Here is a 23,825-nt window from a genome sequence, read left to right as displayed (position 1 = left end):
GTCGGTCAACACCACTTGCCTTTTGGGCCGTTACACCCACTCTCTGTGGGAAACGGTTGCGGACGTGCTGCCAGACTGCCCGGAGGAGGCCGGGCAAAACTCGCTCAAGCCCTTGCGGAAGGGCGAGATGCAGCACGGTACTCTATTCGATGTGGGCTGGATACCACGTCGTGGACCTCGCTAGGCAGGGCGATTTCCACGACGGTGGCGGTTTGCCGCCACGCCTGGCTGAGGTCCGCCAACTTCTCGGCTGATGTCCAGAACACACGCATGGACATGCCGTTTGATGGCCGACGCCTCTTTGGCGACAAGGCAGACAGTGCGCTTGAGCATTTCAAGGACTCCAGTGCCACGGCTAAGTCCTTGAGCCTGTCGGCAAACTTCTGCCTTTTGCTCCTTTCGTGGCCAAGGTAGGGGCGCTCCTCACGTCCTGCCAGCAACGGGCGCAGACTAACATCCAGCGCGGTGGCAGACGTGGTAACGGCCGTGGCGGTGCCAGGGGACAGCCGCGAGGCTAGTCCACATCCACCCCGCTGCATCTGCCTCAAAGCCTTCCTAGTCCGAGCTTTCAGGCCCATTTGACGCCAGTGGGGGGCAGGGTTCGCCATCACCTCCTCCACTGGCGCACCATCACATCAGACAGGTGGGTGCTGCAAATCGTCCGAAGGGGCTACTCCCTCCCCTCGAGGCGACCCCTCCAGCTATGCCACCGCAGTACCACCGCGTGTCGGGGGATCACTTGCAACTTCTGCAAGAGAAAATTATGGCCATCTTGGCCAAGGGAGCCATCGAGCGCGTTCCTGGGCCAGAAGTAGGGTGTTGTTGTTACTCCTACCCTACTACTTTCTGGTTCCCAAGAAGGGCTAAGGGGGCCTACGCCCTATCTTGGACCTGCGGAACGTCAATGGCTTCCTCCGGAAGGAGAAGTTCAAGATGCTGACTTTGGCTCAGGTCTTAGCTGCCCTGGACCCCGGAGACTGGATGGTAGCATTGGACTTGCAGGATGCGTATTTTCACATCCCCGTCCTGCTGGCCCACCTGCGTTACCTCCGGTTCACGGTAGGCCACGAGCACTTTCAGTTTACCGTGCTCTCTTCGGCCTTCCCAGCTCCCCTCGGGTGTTCACAAAAGTGATGGGGGTGGTCGCAGCTCATCTGCGCAGATTAGGGGTGTCAGTCTTCCCCTATCTCAACGACTGGTTGTTGAAGGCGGGCTCACCCCAGACAGTCGTCAGCCGCCTCCAGACTACGGCTGACCTCCTGCACCTGCTGGGGTTCTCCATCAATGTGCCGAAGTCACACCTGTGTCCCTCTCAGAAGCTCCTCTTCATCGGAGCGGTTCTGGATTCGGCACAGTTTCGGGTTTATCCTTCCGAACAGCGGGTTCGGGATATTCAGGCTCTGATTCCGATCATTCAGCCTTTATCCCGAGCCTCGGTAAGGTTGATGCTGCGGCTTCTGGGGCTGATGGCCTCATGCATCCTTCTGGTGCATCACGCCAGGTGGCGGATCCGGGCTCTGCAGTGGACCTGAAGTTTCAGTGGGCCCAGCATCAGGGCAACCTGTCCGACCACGTCCTGATCTATGAGGGCACTGCGAGACAGTTGCAGTGGTGGCTCACAAACAGCGATTGGGTCAGCGGCAGATCGCTCTCCCTACCCTAACTGGAGCACGTAGTCGTGACAGATGCGTCCCTCCTGGGATGGGAGGGGCCACATGGGAGAGAGGGAGATCAGAGGTCTCTGGTTTCCGGCGGAGTCCCGGCTCCATATCAACTTTCTGGAGCGGCGGGCGATCCGGCTTGTACTGAAAAGCCTTCCTTCCCTCTGTTCAGGGATGTGTAGTGCAGGTGTTCACGGACAACACCACCGCCATGTGGTACTGCAACAAACAAGGCGGGGTGGGGTCGTGAACCCTTTGTCAGAAGGCTCTGCGCAATGGCTGGAGCACCAGGATGTGTCCCTGGTGGTTCAACACCTGGCAGGTTCCCTGAATGCCAGGGCGGACAAACTCAGCCTTCGGCGCATGATGGATCACGAATGGCGTCTGAACTCGGACGTGGCGCAAGGTCTCTTTCAGCAGTGGGGAGAGCCTTGGTTAGATCTATTCGCCACCGAAGAGAACGCGCAATGTCATCAGTTCTGCGCGTTGGAATTTCCAAGGCTGCACTTGCTCGGAGACGCTTTTCGTCGTGAGTGGAGCTGCGGTCTGTTGTACGCCTTTCTGCCTATACCACTTCTGCCCAGAGTGCTGAAGAAGATTAGGTGCGACCGATCCCAAGTCATCCTGTGGCTCCAGACTGGGCACGAAAGTACTGGTATCCCGAGCAACTCAGCATGTCAGTCGATCCCCCGATTCGTCTGCCTCTTCAGGAGGACCTTCTGTCGCAGCAGCAGGGGACAGTCCTCCACCCGAACCTGTCCAGTCCCCACCTCCATGCATAGAGATTGAGCGGAGACAGTTGAGGCCATTTGACTTGCCTCCTGAAGTCTGTGATGTCATTCTGGCAGCCAGGCGTCCCTCCACAAAATCGGTACATGCCTGCAGGTGGAACACATTTGTTCCATGGTGCACCGCAAATGCTGTGGATCCCCTTTCTGCCCCCTTTCAGTGGTTCTCCTCTTTCTTCTTTCTCTTGCCTAGCAGGGCTCTGCTCTGGCCACTATCAAAGGCTACCTCTCTGCCATTTTAGCCTTCTTAAGGCTTCCTGATCAGCCTTCTCTTTTCAAGTCCCCTGTTGTAAATAGATTCTTGAAGGGCATCACTCACATGTTTCCTCCTGTTCCTTTCGTGATGCCTCAGTGGGACTTGAACCTTGTTCTGACTTATTTGATGTGCGCTCCCTTCGAGCCACTTCACAATTGCCCCCTTCGTGTTTTTACTCTTAAGACTGCATTCCTGGTTGACATCACCTCTGTCAGGAGAGTGAGTGAGCTCCAGGCTCTATCTTCTCAACCTCCTTTCCTCTCTGTCCATCCAGACAAAGTTGTCTTGAGAACGTGTCCCTCTTTCCTGCCCAAAGTAGGCACATCCTTCCACATCGGGCAGTCCATCACCTTACCCACCTTCTTTCCGCCTCCGCATCCCTCGAAAGAGGAAGAGAGGCTTCACCGTCTGGACCACACACGCCAGTTCCGGGTGGACGACCAGCTCTTTGTTGGTTACGAGGGCGCTAAGAAAGGATGGGCGGTGCACAAACAAACCATTTCTCGATGGGGCGTTTTGTGCATAAATGCTTGTTATTTACTAGCTAAAAAGGAGCCTCCTGTGGGGCTACGTGCCCATTCCACTCGGGCTACGGCGGCTACTACTACCCTGATTCGGCGAGTCCCCTTGCAGGACATCTGTCAGGCAGCTACGTGGGCTTCGCTACACACGTTCGCTAGACACTACTGCCTGGACAGCCTAGTCCGGAGAGATGGTTTTTTCGGCCGTTCTGTTCTCCAGGACTTTCTGGTGTGATCATTGGCTCGCAGACCCACCACCGCGGTTGTTATTGCTGGGGTATCTGTTCTAAGGTAAGGAATGTAACACTAACCTGTTTCTTTCAGATGCACAAGTTACTTACCTTCGGTAACGCTATATCTGTAAGAAACAGGAGTTAGTGTTAGATTCCTTACCGCCCCACCCATCCTCCCCGTTCTGCAAACCTATATCTAGGGTTAAGGTTCTTCCCTTTAAGGGCCCTAGTTTCATGGCACCAGTGTTGGTTTTTATCATGGCTCTGTGTTTCTGACGCAGAAAAGCGGTGTATAAGAACTGATGTCAGCGCACGGGGGCGGCGTCTAAGTACTCCGACGTCACCCCAGCGCCAACGAAGCAGACGACAGACGCAGAGCCGCAGACCACACCTACCGACACGCAGGGGTACTGCTACGCAAAACTTTCCGTATCCAGTCTGACGCCTGGGGATATTCTAAGGTAAGGAATCTAACACTATCTACTGTTTCTTACAGATTTATTGTTACCGAAGCTAAGTAACTTGTGCTTTACAGTCTCTGAAAAGCCAGCCACTGAATGGATTATACACGGAACAATGACTCTGCCTGTTACAATTTTCCATTTTCAGTATTGCCTAAAACATATACCAGCAGTCACATATGAAGGGTTGGGTAAAGAATACATCAAGACATCCTGGGAATTGCCTTACATACACAGATGTTGGAGTGGGGGGTCGTGAAGTGTTTCTTAGCGGGAAAAACTGAAAATGCACTAAGCGGTTCGCTCCTTTGTCAGGGTATAAGCCTACATGGGGCCTGCATTGTATGGCATTTTAGATTCCGAATGGATTTTTCTGATTCATGCCCTTATATAGGTACAATTCACGTTGCCCTTTATATAGGCATATAAATCAAGCTCTTTTTTAGGCATAGCCCGTGCAACCCAAATACAGGCATGGCTACTTCCATTCATTCATCAAACGTCACAACGATTCGATTTCTTGGAAAACCAGCATAAGCCGTTATGGACTTCCCCTTGCTTGAATATTGATTTCTCAAAGAACTCCGTTAGATTTACAATGAACATCTATTCCTTAGGGGTTCATTTATGACGTTCATATGCCCGACTTTATGTCAAACATGGCATTCCTAAACCCCTTCAAGGTATAAATATACCTTATCTGCTATAGCAAAGCACGGTGGTTCGGAGCAGTTTGACGATCTACTTGCCCGACGCAGCTCGCCACAGCACGTGCCGAAGGAACACGACTCTCCAGTTGACGCACTGAGCAGAAAGCTGCCCTCCTCTGCTGAGAAATCCAGATCCAGTGTTTCTGACTCTCCTTGCGGGGTGTTGGAAAATCGAGTCCCGAGACAGAGATACCAGACCTCCTTCATTCTAAGGTATGGAGCTGATTAGAACCTAGAGAAACCTTTGGTAGATTCTTGGCAAAAACTAAACCTATGCTAAAGACCATACTTACTACTTCCCTCGTACTAGACCTAGGTTAGGTACATTGGGTTAGGCGTATTTTAGAAGCACCAGTTGAGTATTTTAGCCTGTGTTAATTATGTTTGTATTTTTATATGGCTTAGAAACCATACAATGCTATTATAGTATTATTTTATAATACTATTCTCGTTGTACGCATTATACTTTGCATTCTGTCTAACAATTGTAGCAGTTCATCTCTCTTGCATGAGAAAGGAGACTGTTCAATAAACCTTTTATGGAAAACACCTGTCTCACTATTTCTCTGCACACTCTGTAGAAACGAAACATTGACTGAGTGAAATATGTATCTATGGTTTCCATGACTCTGAAGATAGTTATTCCAGTCCTAGGGAAACAAAGTTGTCATGTTTTATGCGGTTGTCAGAAACTAATCCCTTCTTGTGAATTCAAGAAAGTTTCTAGTGACCTCTGAGCTAGCTGGCACTCACAATTAAGTTTAGTATATTCGATAGAGACCTACTGACCTAAGTCCTACATCCTATCTATAGAATATATTATTCCAATGCGCAGAGCCTATTGGGAATATAGGAACTACACTACACCTCACTCATATGTTTATGTACTTTATGCCCTAATAAATTAGTATTTAAACGTTCTCTAATTAATTGCTTTTCCTGATAATGTTTGACCTTTGGATAAGGTTTGCATTTTCTATGACTTTCAGATGTTTCAAGAGTCTGAGCTCAATGTTAGTTGTAGTATTTCCTGTGCATTTATTTGTGTGTGTACATTCCAGTACATATGCTACTTGATCTTTTTCATAGGATATGTGTTCTTTTAGATCCATCAACTTGCCATTCCAGGCTTTGTTTGGTATGTTTAGACATGTTTTTTTCCCATTGGGACATACCTCACATTAGATGTTCTTTTTAAAACTATTGTTATCTATTGGCCACTAAATGCCTTCTCTTTGCTTCCATTTATGATCAAAATGGCTCTTTGTAGTGCGGTCAGCAGTAGGGGTGATATTTGTATGTTATACTGAGTGGCTTCATGTATATGTTTTACAATAAAAAGTAAGCTCACCAAGATGGATGATCTAGCAGTTCAAAGCAATTTAAACACTAAAGATCGATCTTTCACCCCAACAATCTCAAACACACAACAGGACATTAAGAAATCTATAAATGTCAAATCAACTGATCAAGCTGTGAAAGACCCTAAGGATGATAAAGATGTTGAAGATGATTTGGATCTGGTTTCGACACCTTTTATAATGACAAAAAGGCATAGAAAAAAACTATGCAAAGCAAGATATAAAGCTAAGGCGCAGGATCGAACAGACCTAGAGTCATTCGAGGGAATGAAACAAAATAAGAATTATAAGGGAAAACTACTCTTGAATGAAACAATTGGAATAAAAATGGATACAAGTAGTGATCCGACAATACCAATCATTGCAAAAAAAACTCAGTATTGATATTTTTGTTAAACCTGTAAACAATATGAATTCTCAAAAAAGGACCGGAAAAGGAAGACCTCAATAGATAAAGCAATTGTAAGCAATACCGCAGACTGCACATTTGATAGTTCACCTGAAGTGCGAGACAAATTTCCAACTAAGGGAGTATGATAATTCTGGAATTGGCTGTGTAGAAAATAGGCCCAAGAAGGATATCAAAAATGGAATGTTAATAAAGACCGACCAAAGAATGAGTTTGTCAAACTCAGAAATAACTACAACGGTAGAAGATAAAAAGGATCCAGGACTATTGAATAGGGGCATTGCGGAACAACAATCATCGAGAAATCTTAATAAGGATTCAAATACAAAACACCTTTCTACCCAATATGTTTATTCTAATAATGAACTAGCAAAACTATCAGATGCAACAGATCTAATAGAGGATAGAACCCAATCAACAAAACTGGATCAGCTGGTAATAGTAAGAAATGGTAATAATAACCGATGTATAAATATAGTCCAAGAAGAACTAAACCATAGCAGTGAAAGGGAACTGGTAACCCAAAGGACGGAACAATACATTTTCAAACCAGTATATGAGTCCAGAGGGAAACAAGATACGCTAAATAGAGGTAATCTCTGATGCCTATTTAAATCGGTTCCATCACTAGCTAATGTGTCAACAAAAGAATTGAATGTGTTGGCTTTTTACAAAACCCAGAGGGATCACTGCCATTAACAGTAATAACGGTAACATCCCCATCTGTAGTAGAACAAATTATGAAGGAACAAGACCTTTTTCGTAGTTCGGGAATAATGATTAGTAAAGTTGTACCGATAGACTATCCCACACCATTGATAAATACAGAAAATATGTTAACATTTGAAAAAGTAAAAAAGGGGTCACCTACCTTCTCTGTATTAAAAATTCCGATACAAAAACTAGATAGGGGTGTCGCAAATCCGTCTAGCGACAAAAAGACAGAGAAGGGCAATGGGATAAATGAAACATGGATTACGATGGCTTTACATGGAAATGATGATCAATGACAAGGAAATCAAAAAACAACATTCAAATACCTAAAAAAAATGTCAATGAAACTTTAACAATCTGCTCATGGAACATAAATGGAATAGGCAAAAATATGGATAATATAACTCAACTACTTAAGCCTTATCAGATAATTTTACTACAAGAGACCGGGCAACTGCTCCATTTAGTATTGATAGATATAAAGGATATTTCGAGCCTGCGATTAAGCAAAGCATCTACGGTCGCCCATGTGGGGGTTTCACAATATTCATCTCACTTGATTTTAAAGCTGAACACATGCAATTGGTTACGAACAGCTGTAATGTTCAGACGGTAAAGTGAAAATACAAGATACAACAGCAAGAAAAATCGCTAAAGTTGGTTAATATATACATCCCCCCAACATTTACCTCAAGGAAGACCATGTGTGCTACTCTTTCCACCTATCTAGTAGAGCAGAGGATAGAGGACCCCTTCATGGGACCTATATTAACAGGAGACTTTAATTTAAACCTGTTAATACCTTTTACAAGAGAGGATGTGACACAGTCACAAGATCAGCAATGATTAATTCCCGTCCAAGTAATAGAGACCACACCTAAACTAAGACAAAATAAATGTGGCCTAAATTTAGTGTAGGATATGGAAGCTTTGGGTCTACGAATACTCAATGGTAGGTTCCCAACTGATTCCCATCCAGCATGGTCCTGTTACTCCCACAATGCAAAATCTCGAATAGACTATACAATGGTATCGCTGAATATTTTCAATAACTGTACCGCGTATTACCTAAAAAAAAGGTCCCAGTGAGCGATGACTGTCAGCAAATAATCACTACATCGCTCAAGAATACAAAATACCAAGTGTATTTAACAACGCAAGGTCAGATCGGAACCATTAATTACTGGAAATTAAACTGGAAACCAAATAACATACGACTGACTTGTGATTTAGTAAAAAAAAAAAACTGGTTGTCGAAAGCTTCCTGGAAACACCGGATATATCTGCAGTTGATCAATGGGCAAGCTTTATATGCAAACTACTTACCTACTTAACCAACATGCTAACCGCATCGAATCTAAAGACCGATATGTAACTCGGACTGATAAAAAGGTAACTAACCTCAACCTTATGCGGTACAGAAATTGAAACGGACTCGAAATGAACTGAGGAAAGAGCTGTTAAAGTTTCCTAACAAAGAAGAAACTAAAACTAATATAAAGGTGTTCAATAAAAACCTAAGGAAATTCATCTGGAATGAAAAAAATGAAGCTAACAATGACCACTAGGCCTCGATTTTTTTTATGCCTGTAATCAAGGAAACTCACGGGAATTTTGGAAGATGATAAACAGCTTAACAAGATCAGATAAAGCTGTAGTTTCCTCTGTATTGACTGAGACTGAATGGGTGAAATTTCTGGCGCTCCATTTAAACTCGGATTCCAGGAAAATTGAAAATGAAGGCAACTATACATGAAAGGAAACCTCTAATCCAAAGTACGTAACTTGAATGTGAAATTACTCAAGAACAAGTTGCCAAGTTAATAAAAAAACAAAAAGATGGAGCACCAGGCCCGAACGGTATTCCGTTTGCACTGTATAAGGAGGATCCAGATATATGGGCAGAACACCTCACCAAAATTTTCAAAGAAGTAGTCCGGATAGGGTTGATACCTGAAACGTGGAGAGGGTCCCTAATATCTCCCATCTTCAAAAAAGTAGTTTGGGCCCTGCCTGAGAACTATTGTTTAATAACCCTACAGGACACTGATGCAAAAGTATTTGCAGGGATTTTGTTGACAATCCTATCTGACTGGGCAAAGGATAATTACATTCTCCCGCCTAATCAGACCAGTTTTGTTAAAGGCCTAGGAACAGCTACCAACATCTTAGCTCTATCTGTCTTAATCGGCAAGGCAATTAAAAAAAAACAAACATTTGTACTCATGCTTTGTTGATTTTAAATCCGCGTTTGATTGTGTCGATAGAGAACGATTGTGGGAAAAACTATGTACACAAGGGATTCCACCTTGGTTATTACCCCTGATCCGTCTTCTGCATATACACACTTGGGTCAGAGTACGTATTGGGAATGGTCGGTCACTTACCAATGAAATACAAACGACCGGCGGATTGAAGCAAGGGTGTGTACTGGCTCCTTTATTTTTTAATCTGTTTTTAGCAGATTTGATGGAGGCCTTGAATGACATAAATGCTAACGCACCTAAGCTAGCCGATTAAACACATTGCTTCAAAGAATCACATCATCTGCATAGAGTAGATTTGCATGATGCAGATGATGTGATTCTTTTAAGCAATACAAAGGTGGGCCTGCAAAGTTTAATACCACGCACATTGGAGTATGCCACAGAAAATAGGATGGTAATAAATTAAACCAAATCTAAAGTTATGGTCATCACAAAAAACTCAAGTAAGAAATATATATCCAAATGGTTTCTGGGAAAGGAGAACTTGGAACAAGTGAAACCTATACATATCTGGGAGTCCTATTCAATGACAATGGTAATTGTACCCCACAGAAACTTGATATCAACAGGAAAGCAAATGCTTTAACAGCTGCATTAGGATTATTCAAAAATCAACAAGTAACCTAACTTATCAACCTTTACTTAAGGCGATATCTTCCAAACTACTTCCCTCTCTAACTTACGGCAGTGAGGCCTTAAATGGAATAGATGCAGGTATCATTAATAATGCTATCTCAAAAACATTTAGATCTCTATTCTAACTTCCAGAAAATGCTTCTCAAGCCCAAGTTAGGCTGGAATTCGGTTTGAATAATCAGCTGTATGAACAAAAGGGTCATGTAATCAAACTATGGAATAGAGTGAAAAATGACGAGGAGAACTTGATGTTGCAACTATTGTGGAAAGAAATTGAAGGAAATAATAAATCATCTGCCTGGAGATATTTGGACGGGGCTCTTGACGAATTTGAGGTCAGGGAGATCTGGGCCTCTTCCATAACCCAGGAATCTTTTTAAAAAGTTGTTAATAAAACAGACTATCTATCATTGATAAGCGACAAGGCGACTTTAGTCAAAAGGAAACATGCATGGTCCATAATAAATAGCTACACAAAAAGGAGGGTACAGCAATATTTGGTCACGGCATGGTCATTGAAAAGCAAACAGATTTTCATTAAAGCACGATTTGGAGTATGGCCGGGCGAATCCCAAGCACCACCATGGAAAAAACTTGAAAACAACATATTGTTTAGGTTGCGTAACTCCGGAGAAGAAAATATTATCCATCTCTTGTGTCTCCGTCTAGAACTAAAAAATGAAAGACTAACCATACTAAAAAGACTATTTAATGAAAGAGGGATAAAGACATGTAGGCAGGCTTTGAGCCAATGTCTTTGTTCAGATGATGTTCTCAATAACTCTGCATTGACAAAATTCTTAACAAAAGTATGGAAAAAATTAGAACAGCATGAAATTGGACACTAATAATGATTATACTTTCTTTTAAGCCTTAACATACTAATTGTTTAGAAAAAAAAATAAAACCGTTTTTAATATAGGAAGTATACAATTTTAAAGATTTATTGCTATCGAAAATGCATTTATTGTTATTCAAATGTATATAATCTAGTATTGTATGAATTTGCTGTTTTTTTGTAAAGATTTGAATTAATCAAATAAAGATCTATCTATCTATCTATCTGAGTGGCTTCACCAATAATATCTTTAAGGAGCTTCTTGTTTAACATAATCCATTTTTGTCGTAAAACATTCTATATAATCGTATATGCTCTATTGTATTTCACAATGTCTCTAAACTTTTGAATGTATTTCTGAGCCCTGTGCTTACGTGTTGTGTGCTGTTGGAGTGAGCAGCTGATCTTTGTTTCCCTCTTGCTGTTTTCAGGGAAGCTTCCAGAACTACTAATAGATGCACTTTTTTCCAATCATTCAGCCGTACCACATGTGCTTCTTCTCTAAATTCTCATTCTTGGTGCAAGCCCTTCTAGCTAGCAATAGCTTCCTGTAAGGAGCTCTCAATTTGAGAGCTCCACGATGTCCACTGTTGGTTCTAAAATGCTATTGGAAGCAGTTTTCTTCCTGTGGACCTTCTGAGCGTGTTTAATTGTTTCTGCTTTAAATTGTAGCACATAGGGAAACAAAACATCTAGATTTGTTCCTAGCAAGACCCAATCAATCTAACTACAGGCTACAAAAAAACTTCCTACATACTTTTGGCAGGAAATAAATTGTAGGAGCTTCTGGGTGATGTGTTTTTAAGTGGATGTATTTTTCTTCTTCTGAAAGCCTCCCCTCATTCTACTTGAGGAACCTCCGGAAGAACTCGTCCACAATCTCTTGCATTGAGTCCTCCTTCAATCTTTTTATGTAGTGATCTTTGATATCTGTCTCTCTGTTTCCCTGATATATTGGATCCTATCCATGATTCGGTCTCCACCTTTGTCATATGCTTTGACCAAGATATATTTTGTATGTTTTTATATATACATGCCGATGCGCCAAGCGCAGAGTGTTGTATACTACCATGGTTGTACTGAGAAAGGCATGATGCATAGAGCATATTACTCACCGCAGATCTGAATAAATCGTTTGTGTCATGATGCTTTCATGTGTAGAATTTGTTTTACAAAGATTTTTTTGCATGCTCCAGAATACTATGCATTAAATGTGTTTATGGTTTATGAGAATGGTACTAGGTATTAAACTTTTATAAATGTATTGTAACATGGTATTTGTGAGGCAGTAAGCAAGAATTTGTCATTTATGCAAGCTGTACTCTGGTAATAATATCATAGCTAATACATAAATAAGATTATCTGAAGATCAGTCACGGTATGCTTTATTCTTATTAAAATGTTGTCTCTGATTATGACTGTGTATTGTAATAACGTTTTCTCTGCTGGTAGCAATAATTTAATTTAGTTTACTCTTGTTTTATATATTGTGAGTTCTGGAATAATTGTGAAATAGATATTCCATTCTTTGTGCTTGATTCTTTGCATGCATGTAGGCAGAATAATATTTATTTTCTATATTTTTACTGTAACCCTGAAAAAGGCCAAGTGTTCAAACAAAACTTTAAGCCGTTTAGTTTCCTGAAGGTATCGAATAATTGGAGGAGGAGAAAGGGGTCCCCATGCTCTTTAGGTCCCAGCATCTAGCTATGAACATACCGTTCTTACAATGCATCCTTTAGATAACTGCAAGCGGTCTACCTTTAGCATTCCTCTGTATTTTGAGTTGGTAATTTCACCCAAGTGCTGTGTATCCTCATGTTACCACACTTTTAAAGATTGAAGTGTGATAATGAATCCTAACGCCCGACCACATACATTTGTAAACCAATACACACTGAATGGGGTACAGACAGGAATAATGAATGACTTTCGCTTTGCTCCTGTCCTCCTGCTGTTCAGAAAGAAACTGAAAGTACCAAGTCCTGACCCTCCGGGTACCAACACTACTTGCTTCTCTGTAAGCGCTACTTCTGTTCAGCCCTCTGTTGCTCCTCAGCTAGCTTTGCGCGATGCAGATGTTCCTACATGGGTAGATACACTTTTAGAACATTGGAATGTGGAGCACTCCATTGAAGACAATGGAGTGCTCCGTGCTTCTACGGGGCGGTAAAGGCCCGCAAAGCAACATTCCAATGTTTTCACAAAGGCCTCTCGGAACCCAGAGGTGATATAACCCCCTCGAGCTCAAGAGACCTTTGTTTTATTTGTAAGAACATTCTGCCCTCTAGTGGCAGAATGTTCTAATAGCCTTATAGTCCTTCGTAGCTGGGCTATACCGGCTATTAAAGTCCCGCTCCCTTGTTAAAGGCCCTCGCTGGAGCGGAACTTTAATAGCCAGTATAGCCCGCTACGGCGGGCTATAAGACTAGAGTAAAACCTAAGTGAGAGTCCTACAAATCACAGAACCTTAGAGGCTTTTTCAGATTAGAATCCCCGAATATACAAGGTAAGAACATGTTTTCTCTCCTCCTGTTTCCCACTTCCCGTATGAGCCACTGCCCTTCAGATCAGACTTGAAAAGTATTGAAGAGAACAATAAATGAATGAAGTCTTCACTCTAACATGCCTTCCTTTAATAAAGCCGTATAGCCTGCCGTAGCGGGCTATACCAACTATTAAAGGTCCGCTCCAGCGTTAACAAGGGAGTGGGACTTTAATAGCCGGTATATCCCAGCTACCAAGGGCTCTAGAGGGCAGAATGTTCTAACAAATAAAACAAAGGCCTCCCGAGCCCAAGGGGGTTTAAATCCCCCTCTGGCTCTGAGAGGTCTTTGTGAAAACATTGGAATGTTGCTTTGCGGGCCTTTACAGTCCCGTAGAAGCACGGAGCATTCCATTGTCTTCAATGTAGTGCTCCACATTCCAGTGTTCTAATAAGTATTAGAATCCCCTCTCCGAGCGTCGTGAGTGCATACGTTTAAGGAACCATTTATTTTTATGGAAATATCGTCCCCAGTGGATAAATAAATAAACAGGGGAAGGAAGGGTACACAAGTTATAACACCAAAATCCACCTGTCCTCAGAAAGTGCCGGAGATCCCTCTCCAACCTTCAGCTCTCTTCAATGAAGATGCTGGGGGCTCAGTTAGCTCGGTGGACTAAAGCCACTGCAGGGATCGGTGTGTAGGTGGTCGTCATAGGTTCCAATTCCAACTGATCAACTCCGCCTTTCGTCCATCCAGTGTCGATGACTGAGTGCCTCTGTGTTCGGTAGCAAACATCAGTTATCTATCAGTCCAAATCAAAAGAACCCCTCCTAAGTAGGAAATGCTGTAATTATCCCCTTCTGTTACGAATAATTGCTGTAATCTGTCAAGATTTAATATTGTGTTTATTCCTTTTTATAGATCTTTTCACACATTTTGCACAAATACCACAGTTAGTGTTACATTTTGTTTCCTCTCTGAATATGTAAAATCCAATGAATGGGTTTAGAGTGATCACCTCTAATAACGTGTCTAAATATGTGTTTCAGTGGATGGATTTCCGCCCTGACTGGCCTGAATAAAAGTATTACTGTTGGAGTTATGATGCTAATCATAGCCGCCCTTTTCACAGTGTCTGCAGTCATGTCGCTAGTTATGTTCAAAAAGGTAAGCCTCTTTAGTTCGTCGGGTGACTTCCAAAACCGGGGATGTGGCAATGCTTTTAATGGAGAAAAAAAACCTATTCAGGATGAATGCTTTTTGAGGGGTTTGCTTTGGGATTGTAACAGTAATTAGTTTCCCCACCCAGCAGAATTGGTTTTCCTCCTGTTGAGTAATGACATTTTTCGTGTGAAAATGTATATCCCGGAGTGTAATTAATTGTCTTCTTTCGCTTTTTTTGTGCCGTTATCTAAATGTTCGCATTATTATTTAGAGCATAAAGCAATACTGCTATTAGGGCCTTAATTTCTGCAGGCTTCCTTAGCATTAACCGTCCATCATTATCAGTATAACAAAAGGTCTGTAAGTGCATGATAATGCATTTGTTCACCTATATTCTGGCGAGTATATATTTCCTGGACACTAAAATGTATCTTGCCTGGTAAATACCTGGAATTCTGATCTCCTTGTGACCTGAAGGTTAGAGGGATGTCGTTTAGACAGCTTTTCGGGATGATGTGACCAGGGCTGGACTGGGAACTGAAAGCAGCCCTGGCAAATTTTTCCAGACCAGCCCCCATCCGGCCCGCTGTGAGCGAGCTGAGCGAGTGAGCCCGACCGCTACTTGGGGGGGGTTTGGAAAAAGACAGTCAAAAATTGTGAATTTTAGAGCACATTTTTCATTACATATTCAATTGGATCAACTTTCAAAGCACAGTAAATAGTAAATGATAACCTTAAAGAGCACCTGGTTACCCACCAAGTCATATGTACCCATAGACCTTCTTTCAGAGAGCACCAAAAATGAACACAAGTAGTGAATCAGAGAGAAGTAAAAGTGAGACCAGCCCCCGCATGGTGTGTAGCAAGCAAGCGCAGTGACCAACCACTACTAGGGGGAGTTTGTGGGGTTGTCCTTCAAGACAATTAGAGACAGAAAGGCCAAAGCAAAGAATTTTTCAACACATTTTTCCTTGCATATTAGATTGTATTAACTTTTCATGCATAGTAAATGATTACCTTATGGAGCACCAGGATACCCAGTCATAAATCACAGACATTCTTACAGAGAACACTAAAAAAGGAAATGTCGAGCACGAAACATGAATTTAAATATAAACAATTGATTCTTCATATAAAACAGCATAAAGTCATTTAAAAACGCACTTAACTTCAAACAATTGTGCAAAGGTTCAAAGGAAAAAGTGTACAAGACGGGTCCATATTCTCTGAGGTTCCTGAAACCGCACTAACACTTGAAACTATGCTGTCAATGGCAGGAGGTCGTAGGTTCATATCTCATCTTTATCAAGCACTACGTACTAATAGGCATTTTAGGCTGCTACACATAGAGGAAACATGGCAGCGCCTAAGCGATAAAACCTATCTCGCTCAAGGGCTGTGCTAAGATTCATGAAGGCATCCGGAAGTTGCCTGTGTGCGGATGTGTTCAAACAGATAAAGTATACTGTTGTTCATTTGACCTACCTTTCTTCCAAATGACTGCACACCATATATGCATCAAGAGATTCGAGCTTCCCCTGATGCGAGACAGTCAAAGTCGGCTTCCTACACATGATGTGGTATTGGCCAGTTGTAATTTCCTATTGGTTTGAGATTTTGGCCCAGTTTAAGCGCGCGTCAGGGTGGGATGTCCCACATACAGTTAATAAGTGTCTGCTGGGTCCTCTCCCAGAAGACCCAAAGCGGCGATTGAGTAGACGCTCTACTATATTAGGCCTTATAATGGCAAAAAGGCACATATCAATACATGGGTTAGGCTCCCAACCCGACACAGGAAGCGTGGGAGAAAGATCTACTGGAATGGGCAGGGGCAGAAGATGGACATATGAGGAGGACCAGGAGTGATGAAAAGGCACAAAATGCCTTGCTTGCCTGGAGTGCAATGACAGGGGCTCTGCTGGAGCCCCCTAGTGAGACGCAACTTTATCAATTGAATGACATGGAAAGGTGACGCTAAGATGGGATGGGACTATTTGTCCATTTGTGGCCTAACATATATAAAATATGCATGAAGAATTATACGAAATGGGCTGAGGCTGCAAGGGGGTTTACTCATGAGGTATGAACTATCAGTTACATGGAAGCTAAAGGGGTGGATGAGGGTGGGAGGGGATACGTATTTCATCAGAACTATTCACTGATAATTATGTTTGATGTATAGAATACAATAAGCCATTTTTTATATTTCTTTGCTGAAACTAGGATAATGCACTGTGCTGTAACATACTGTGACGCTTGACCAATTGATTATGGCATTGTTTGGTTTCTTCTCCTGAACACAGTCCCTTTTGTTGCATTACTATGAGGTATGAGCATTAGCCTTTCTTTTATATTTGTACTACTGTAAGGGGCATTGTGCTGTTTGTCATATCGTATCCTGTATGCAAATGACAAATGTCAATAAAGAAATATATTTTTTTTAAAAGATGCTAGACTTGCATCCTGGGCGAGAAAGCAGATGACACACAATTGATGGGCAGAATGCAGAACAAATCAAAACATTCACCCCTAGTCAAGAGATCTGGGTTAAATCCATCATTCTTTTGTTCACCATGCCCCCCCAGTTTAGACCTAGCTATGTGCAAATCAGTCTTGACCCTGTGCCTCATGGGAACAGTCCGGCCCGAACTGCCGTGCCAGGTCCTCCCTGGACCGGAAACAAGCATTCTAGGACCAGTTTTGGGGTTTCACCCCTATTCAGCCAGGATAGCTTGATTCCAGTGGCACAGTGAGCCCAGGGCCCATGTCTGGGAATACCTGGCACACTTAGGGCAAGAAAGCAAAAGACTCACAATTGATGGACGGAATGCAGAACAAATCAAAACATTCACCCCCAGTCAAGAGATCTGGGTTAAATCTGCATTCTGTTCATCAATTGTTCTTTTTGCATTTGTCACCCTGAGTGGGACGGGTATGTCCAGACGTGGGTCCCATGCTGTCCATGCCATTGGAGTCAAGCTATCCTGGCTGATGAGGGCTGAAAGCCTGAAACTGGTCCTAGGATGCTTGTTCTGGAATGGCACGGTGAGCACCAAAACAATGGATTCAGGCCCAGATCTCTGTACTGGGGTGAATGTATGACATTGTTCTGCATTATGTTCTTCAATTGTTCTTTTTGCATTTGTCACCCAAAGGGGGACGGGTATGCCCAGACGTGGGTCCCGTGCTCTCCATGCCTCTGGATTCAAGCTATCCTGGCTGATGAGGGTTGAAAGCCTGAAACCGGTCCATGGATGCTTGTTTCCAGTCCATGGATGACCTGGCTTGGCAGTTCGGGCTGGACTATTCCAATTTGGCGCAGAGTTAAGACTGATTTGCATATGGCTGGGTCCAGACTGGATTCTCATGGTGAGCACAAAAACGATGGATTTAGGCCCAGTTCTCTGTACTGAAGTGAATGTATGGCATTGTCCTGCATTCTGTCCATCAATTGTTCTTTTTGCAGACGTGCACCCTGGACATCCCATGAACTAAGCATTCACAGTTCACTCCTCGATTCAAAACATATACTCAAGATTTCAGGCTAGGCACAAGAGAACTTAATGGTCGGGTTGGTTAAACCCCTAGTTCATACCCCAAACTTCAAGATAATACCCTGCCCCTTCTCAGAAGGGCACTGCTAGATTCTGCAATGAACTACTTGAGGCGATTGTTAAAGACTGACTTTAATTTTAAAAAAGTCAGTCTTGAGTCCAGGAAAAGGATGAGAGGCACTGAAAATGGTAGTCAGTTATATATGTCAGGTATGACACCATAGGGTACGTACATCAATTACACACCTCTTGACACAGGAGGAATATGAAATTGAAACGGAGCTTTAAAAAACACGCTGCAAATGATTGGCTCTTGCACATCTTGGTTTAGCTAATGGTTGCTTGCTTCTTCGAACTGATTCAAAAGCACGTCTGACCAGACTGTCTCTCTGATCAGCAGAGTATTTAGGTTTAAGTGAGATCCCATGGTATTGGTAGGAGTGATTGCAAAGTGACTTATTAGAAATTAGGAACGTGGTACTAAAAGGACATTACAAGATTCCTGAAGAGTCTTTCAATGTCAACAAAAAATATTATTTGTGCCAAAACTTTTTAAATACACACAAAATTATGGTAATTATTCTCTGTAAAAATATCGGCAAATTTGCCTAGAGAACAAATTAGTAGTGTCCAAGACTATAAAACCGCTGGCAAAGTTGTGCAAAGGTGCCAGACTGTGAAACTTCACCAAGTTGTGAAGTTTGTCACCACTGCAAAACATTGCCTGCTGGCAAAATGTAACGTACTAAAGGTTACAAACCTTTATGCTGGGAAGATGCTGTGTGTCAGGTTCCGGAAATTTAGACCTACAGAGAATACATAATGTCCCTAAGTCCTTATTTGGGGTATTGATTAACTGATATACCCGGTTATACCCAGTGAAGGAACACCGGAAACAGTCAGTCTTGAGTCGAGGAAAAGGATGTGAGGCACTCAAAATGTTACAGAAAAGGGGGGTGGTGATGAACAGAGTGTCTGAATTAAGCAGACCACTCTTACCCAGTCCAAAGATCAGGGCTTGATCCATCACCGTTATTTATCTCACTGCACCATCCCAGCTCAGAACCTGGCTATATGCAAATCAAAATGTTAGTCAGTTATATATGTCAGGTATGACATCATAGGGTACGTAATGAATTAGAACACATCTCTTGACACAGGAGGGATATGAAATTAAAACCGAGCTTTAAAAAGCACACGTCAGGCAATGCAATACTATAGGTCACAACTGACGCCACACTGAAATAATTCATGAAGGAGTTACATTCACGGCCAAATATGCAGCAGCAAAAGTTATGGAGAGGAGAGAGATCCAGTAAAACACTAGCCATGGTGATGACGAGGCCATGCACTTTCAATGAAGTAATCATGCTGGAGAGAGATTGCTCCCAGCACGCATAATAGGTGACGAAATACACACTGCGGTGAAAGGGAATGAAATCAGGCACAGTCTCTAGCAGCAAGGAGTTTTATTAAGAACACATGGCTGTTCCGGCCCGCAACTTTTACTCCTGAATGAGAAACTGTTTCGAAGGGACCTCTCCCACCATCACTGAAGAGGCACTGGCCCTGCTTAAACAGCATGAGTCACCATCGGCCCCAACGCCCACGTCACTCTCGGTACAACGGTCGGACTGAAAACGGCCTCCCAGCCACAAAACCGCCCCCCCTGTCGGAAAACCGGCCCCCACCCCATCCAGCCTACCGGGGGATTGCCCGGTACCCGAAAACACCAGTCCGGCCCTGGATGTGACTATGTTGGCGCTGCTGCTTGGGAGACACAGACCCTTTTAAGCAGACCCCCAGGATATTGCGGCATAGATTTTCAAATTTTGTTGCACAAAAATGGATTTTCCTACATAAAAATGAAAAATGTGCGGCTTTATTGCAACACTTTATTTTACTCATAATCATTCATTTTCAACATTACATCAATGGAAACTGTTTTAGCAGAGTATTCTACTTGGAAATAGGCATGTGTAAAGTGTCTGAAAGTGTTTGTTTGCTATTTTCTCCTTTGTGGTAACATTCTGGTTCATAGGTTTTGCCAAGCACGATAGCACAGGATTGCTAGTCATTCTGTTTTCTTTGGCATTGTGCTGACTTGGGGCTAGCGGTTTCAAGTCCCTGAGCCATCTGCTGTAGGAAACCAAATGCCGCCGGTGTGAGGGAGCAGGGACGTTTTCCTAACGAAGTGCAGTGTTTTCGGTAGACAAAACGGATTCGGGTATTGGACTGAGGGAAGGATAACTGTCCCCTTGGAGCATTTTCCGTGATTGTGGCATTCATTCACGACGATGAAATAAATGAATAAATTAAAAAAAATATTCATTATAACTGATGGACGATTTTTAGTACATAGGGATACTCACCAATATATAAATACAAGCCCTGATTAAGTTCAACACTGTTTGAACGAAACATGTTGGCTGGAATGTTTTTTTTATGATTGGATTTTACGATTGTGAATAAAGCTGAAACTTTCCAAATGAACTGAATGAATCTTTGATTAATTTGCTTCCGGGTCACCATTTCACTCTTTAGTGTTCTCAAGACTTTGTCTGCTTCTGCAGCAATACCATGCAACGACTGGTATTGGAAGAAGAGCGCACCGTATTCTACAACTTTGAACTTTGGGAGGTGCAGTTGAATGATCCACCCCTGCCTTCTGCTTTTTCTTGTAAGCTTCACCAATGTCTTTAACAAGCATTGGCATAGCCAATAGGTCTCGCCTTTGGGACCTTATAAGTGTTTAGTTATCCAGCACAATATCCTTGGTGCAACACATCGTGTTGCATGGCTATACACTTATGAGGTACCAAAGGTGAGACCTATTAGCTATGCCAATGCTTGTTCTTCTGACTACAGCAGTGGCAAAATCAGTGCCTCTGAGACAGCGGCAGATTGGTTGAGGTTCGTTCCCTGTCATTGTTTTCTGTCATTTTATTATTACATTATTAGTGGACTTTATGACATTGTTCACTGTTTATGTGAGTGAGTGTGTGTGTATGTGTAAACGTGGGCGTACATGAACGTGAAGGTCAAAGGGCGTGTGATTTCACTTCCACTACCCCAGGCATTTTGATCAATTGACATCCATGAAGGGAGAAATGTACTTTAGTACTCAAACACAAAGGGGCGAAGAAAGAGCAAAGCACTGCGTCGAACTCAAGCATAGGAGAAGAAAAGAGAAGAAAAAAAGAGGAAACAACAAAATCACTGATCTTCTATAAATGTTGAAACCTCATTACAATGCTATTTAAGGAAGTAGGTTGGTTTCTAAAAGGGGAGGTGTGTTTCAGGAGACCGCTTGCAAGTTGCAAAAAAATCAGACATGCAAATATGGGTTTTCATAGCAGATTTCAATTAAGTGGTGGGAAAGAGGTAAATAAGTGCTCAGGGCTGTCTTTACCATTTCTGGGTCCAGACCTAGATGCATCAGTAGACGGTCATCATGAGCAGTGCAAGTCACTGATGTACAAAAACCGCACGGAGGCAACGCTGCTCATTTGAACACTTGTCCCCTCAGCAAGTGCCTGCTTGTGCAATTCTTGCAAACACTGTGGCCTGAAAAACAGAACTCGATTACAACATTTACAGCTCTGCTTTGTTCCGCCCAGCTTTGTTTGAATTCCCACAAGGGTTCACGAGGAATCCGCACGTGTGATGGATGCGTGCTTGTTAGGTGGCCACGCGCGTCACTGAGGCTGGACTTGGAATACGGAAGTTATCCTGGGAAGTGTTTTACTTTGTTATCAACATAGGTTACTCCATGTCTTTGTGTGTTTATAAAAAGGGATTAAAATACTTTGTTTCAAGAACCGCATGATCTGTGTTAATCATTTAGAAGATTGTAAAAGATGTTATGCGTTCACTGACGTAAACACGTCCCTTCACCTCAGCTGTCAAACTGCCACATAGAATTTAAGGTGATAGAAAAAACAATGGAGGTGTGTTTTGCTTGAGAGAGAATGATGGGAGGTGGAGAAAAAAAATCAGAAGCAAGAAACATAGAAAAAGAATGTGAGAGACCAGGAAAGGGGAGAAGAAGGAAAGAATAAGGGAAGACGAGGAAGAAAGCACAAGGAAGAAACAAAACGAGAGCGGGATCAACACAGAGGTAGAAAGACGATGAAAGAGAAAGAATGGAAAAGAGAAAGAGGAAGAAACAGATCAAAAGAAAAACAGTGAGGAAAAAAGGGAGAGGAGAGAAATAGAGGAAAGACGAATGGGAAAGAGAGTGGGAGTAGGAGAAAGCGAGGAAGATAGCTAGAGGGCGAAAGAAAGCAGGGTCAAAAGCAGACCTGGCAGCAGCCACTAGACGTCCGGCCGAGTGGTGCACTTAATGACGTGTGAAAGACAGATGGCTGCGCACGTGCGCGCTTGCGTGAAACCAAGCGCTAGGTTAGCCAAAGTGTGGGGTAGCACTTTGAAAACTCACCTACTAAATGTCTCAAAGTAGCGTATGCGCTGGCTTAGCGAGACCTAAAAACTGATGAGTGTGCGCGACAATAGCGCTGCAGTGTCTTTGTACGTGGCACTGTTAACATAGCACAGCCCATCCCAAAAAGTGCCACAACTGGTTCACCTCCACTTCTGCCGAGGATCGTAAGGTAGGCCCCAGTGACTGGCCCACCCTTCAAGAATTCCTTTTTAGTCAAAGGCAAGACATTCATGGCCCTCTGAGCAGTTTAGCATTTGGCAACTTCTTCTGCCACTTTCCAAAATGTATGTGCTCAAAAAACAGAAAAGAGATTGCGTTGTCCAGCCGCAGCCCCTACAGGTAAGAGTGGTGGGGCTGGGTGGGGAAGGGACTTCGACAGACAACGAGAGAAAATTAATTATTTATTTAATTTTCCCTGTCATCATCCATCGAAATCCCACAGCCCACCAGGCCCACTGACCTTATCTGCACGGGCCGCGGCTGGCGTTGTCGTCATAAGGGTTACGTTTTGTCTCAAGTTTATTCCCAAAGGAGGTTTTCCACTTTGCACAATACTGCAGTAGGTTCCACATAGTCTCACTTCTCCTTTTACTACATATAGTGGACAAGCACAGAGATTACTAATGAAACCCCATTATTTCGAGAAATGCTGTAGGGTCTCTTTAGTGCTTGCTGCAATGTAACACACGAAGATCTTTCTTGCCATGCATGCTTTGACCTCGGTTGTAATGGAAGGAAGCACCATTTTGCAACTTGTGGCAGCTTGCTAATCGTAGGATTATCGCGGATCATTTGCTTCATCATAAGAATGCAAGGGAATGCATTTCATCTTAATTTAAAAGTGGATACACACCCAGTCCTGACATGGCATCAAACCTATACCCAGATGCTTAGGGTTTGAATTTGGACTGGACACTGAAAGAAAATGAGCTGTGCAAAAAGACAGTTAAACATTCACTCAAAAATGATGGAAAAATTCGAAAAGAGAGGGTCCAGATTTAAAGTTTCATTTTCTTCGAGCCACAGACCTTGATGAGGTATCAGAAGATGAGTCTGTCCATTCTACCTCCAGCTGACTGCGGTGCAGTTTTTCTTTTCAGTTCAAATGTAGGCATGATTTCTGGCCAGATGATGCTGTTAGAGCCTGCTCACAACATCCTCTCTCTCCTCGCACAGTTGCAGGAACAAGCCGCAAGTCGATGGCGCTCAGCTGTACTTGGACTGTTAACCCCTGATGTCCTGCACGACGAGACCTGACGGTGCGATGCTCACTCATCTTCTTATTTCACAGGAGCTTTGTAGAAACAGATTGCGTAAAC

General features: G+C 43.2%; 1 protein-coding gene across 1 annotated transcript in view; it reads left to right on the top strand.

Moving 5' to 3' along the window:
* SCAMP1 (secretory carrier membrane protein 1) overlaps positions 1-23,825 on the top strand; it is a 513,038-nt gene that overhangs the window by 428,377 nt on the left and 60,836 nt on the right. Inside the window, exon 8 of the mRNA XM_086960743.1 lies at positions 14,394-14,511. Coding sequence (XP_086816869.1) covers positions 14,394-14,511 — 118 coding nt within the window. The remainder of the gene's footprint in view (positions 1-14,393; positions 14,512-23,825) is intronic.

The sequence above is a fragment of the Lissotriton vulgaris genome, chromosome 3_1 (assembly GCF_964263255.1).
Source record: "Lissotriton vulgaris chromosome 3_1, aLisVul1.2, whole genome shotgun sequence".
Lineage (NCBI taxonomy): Eukaryota > Metazoa > Chordata > Amphibia > Caudata > Salamandridae > Lissotriton > Lissotriton vulgaris.
Note: the sequence above shows the minus strand (reverse complement) of the source record. Positions and strands in the feature narration are given on the sequence as shown.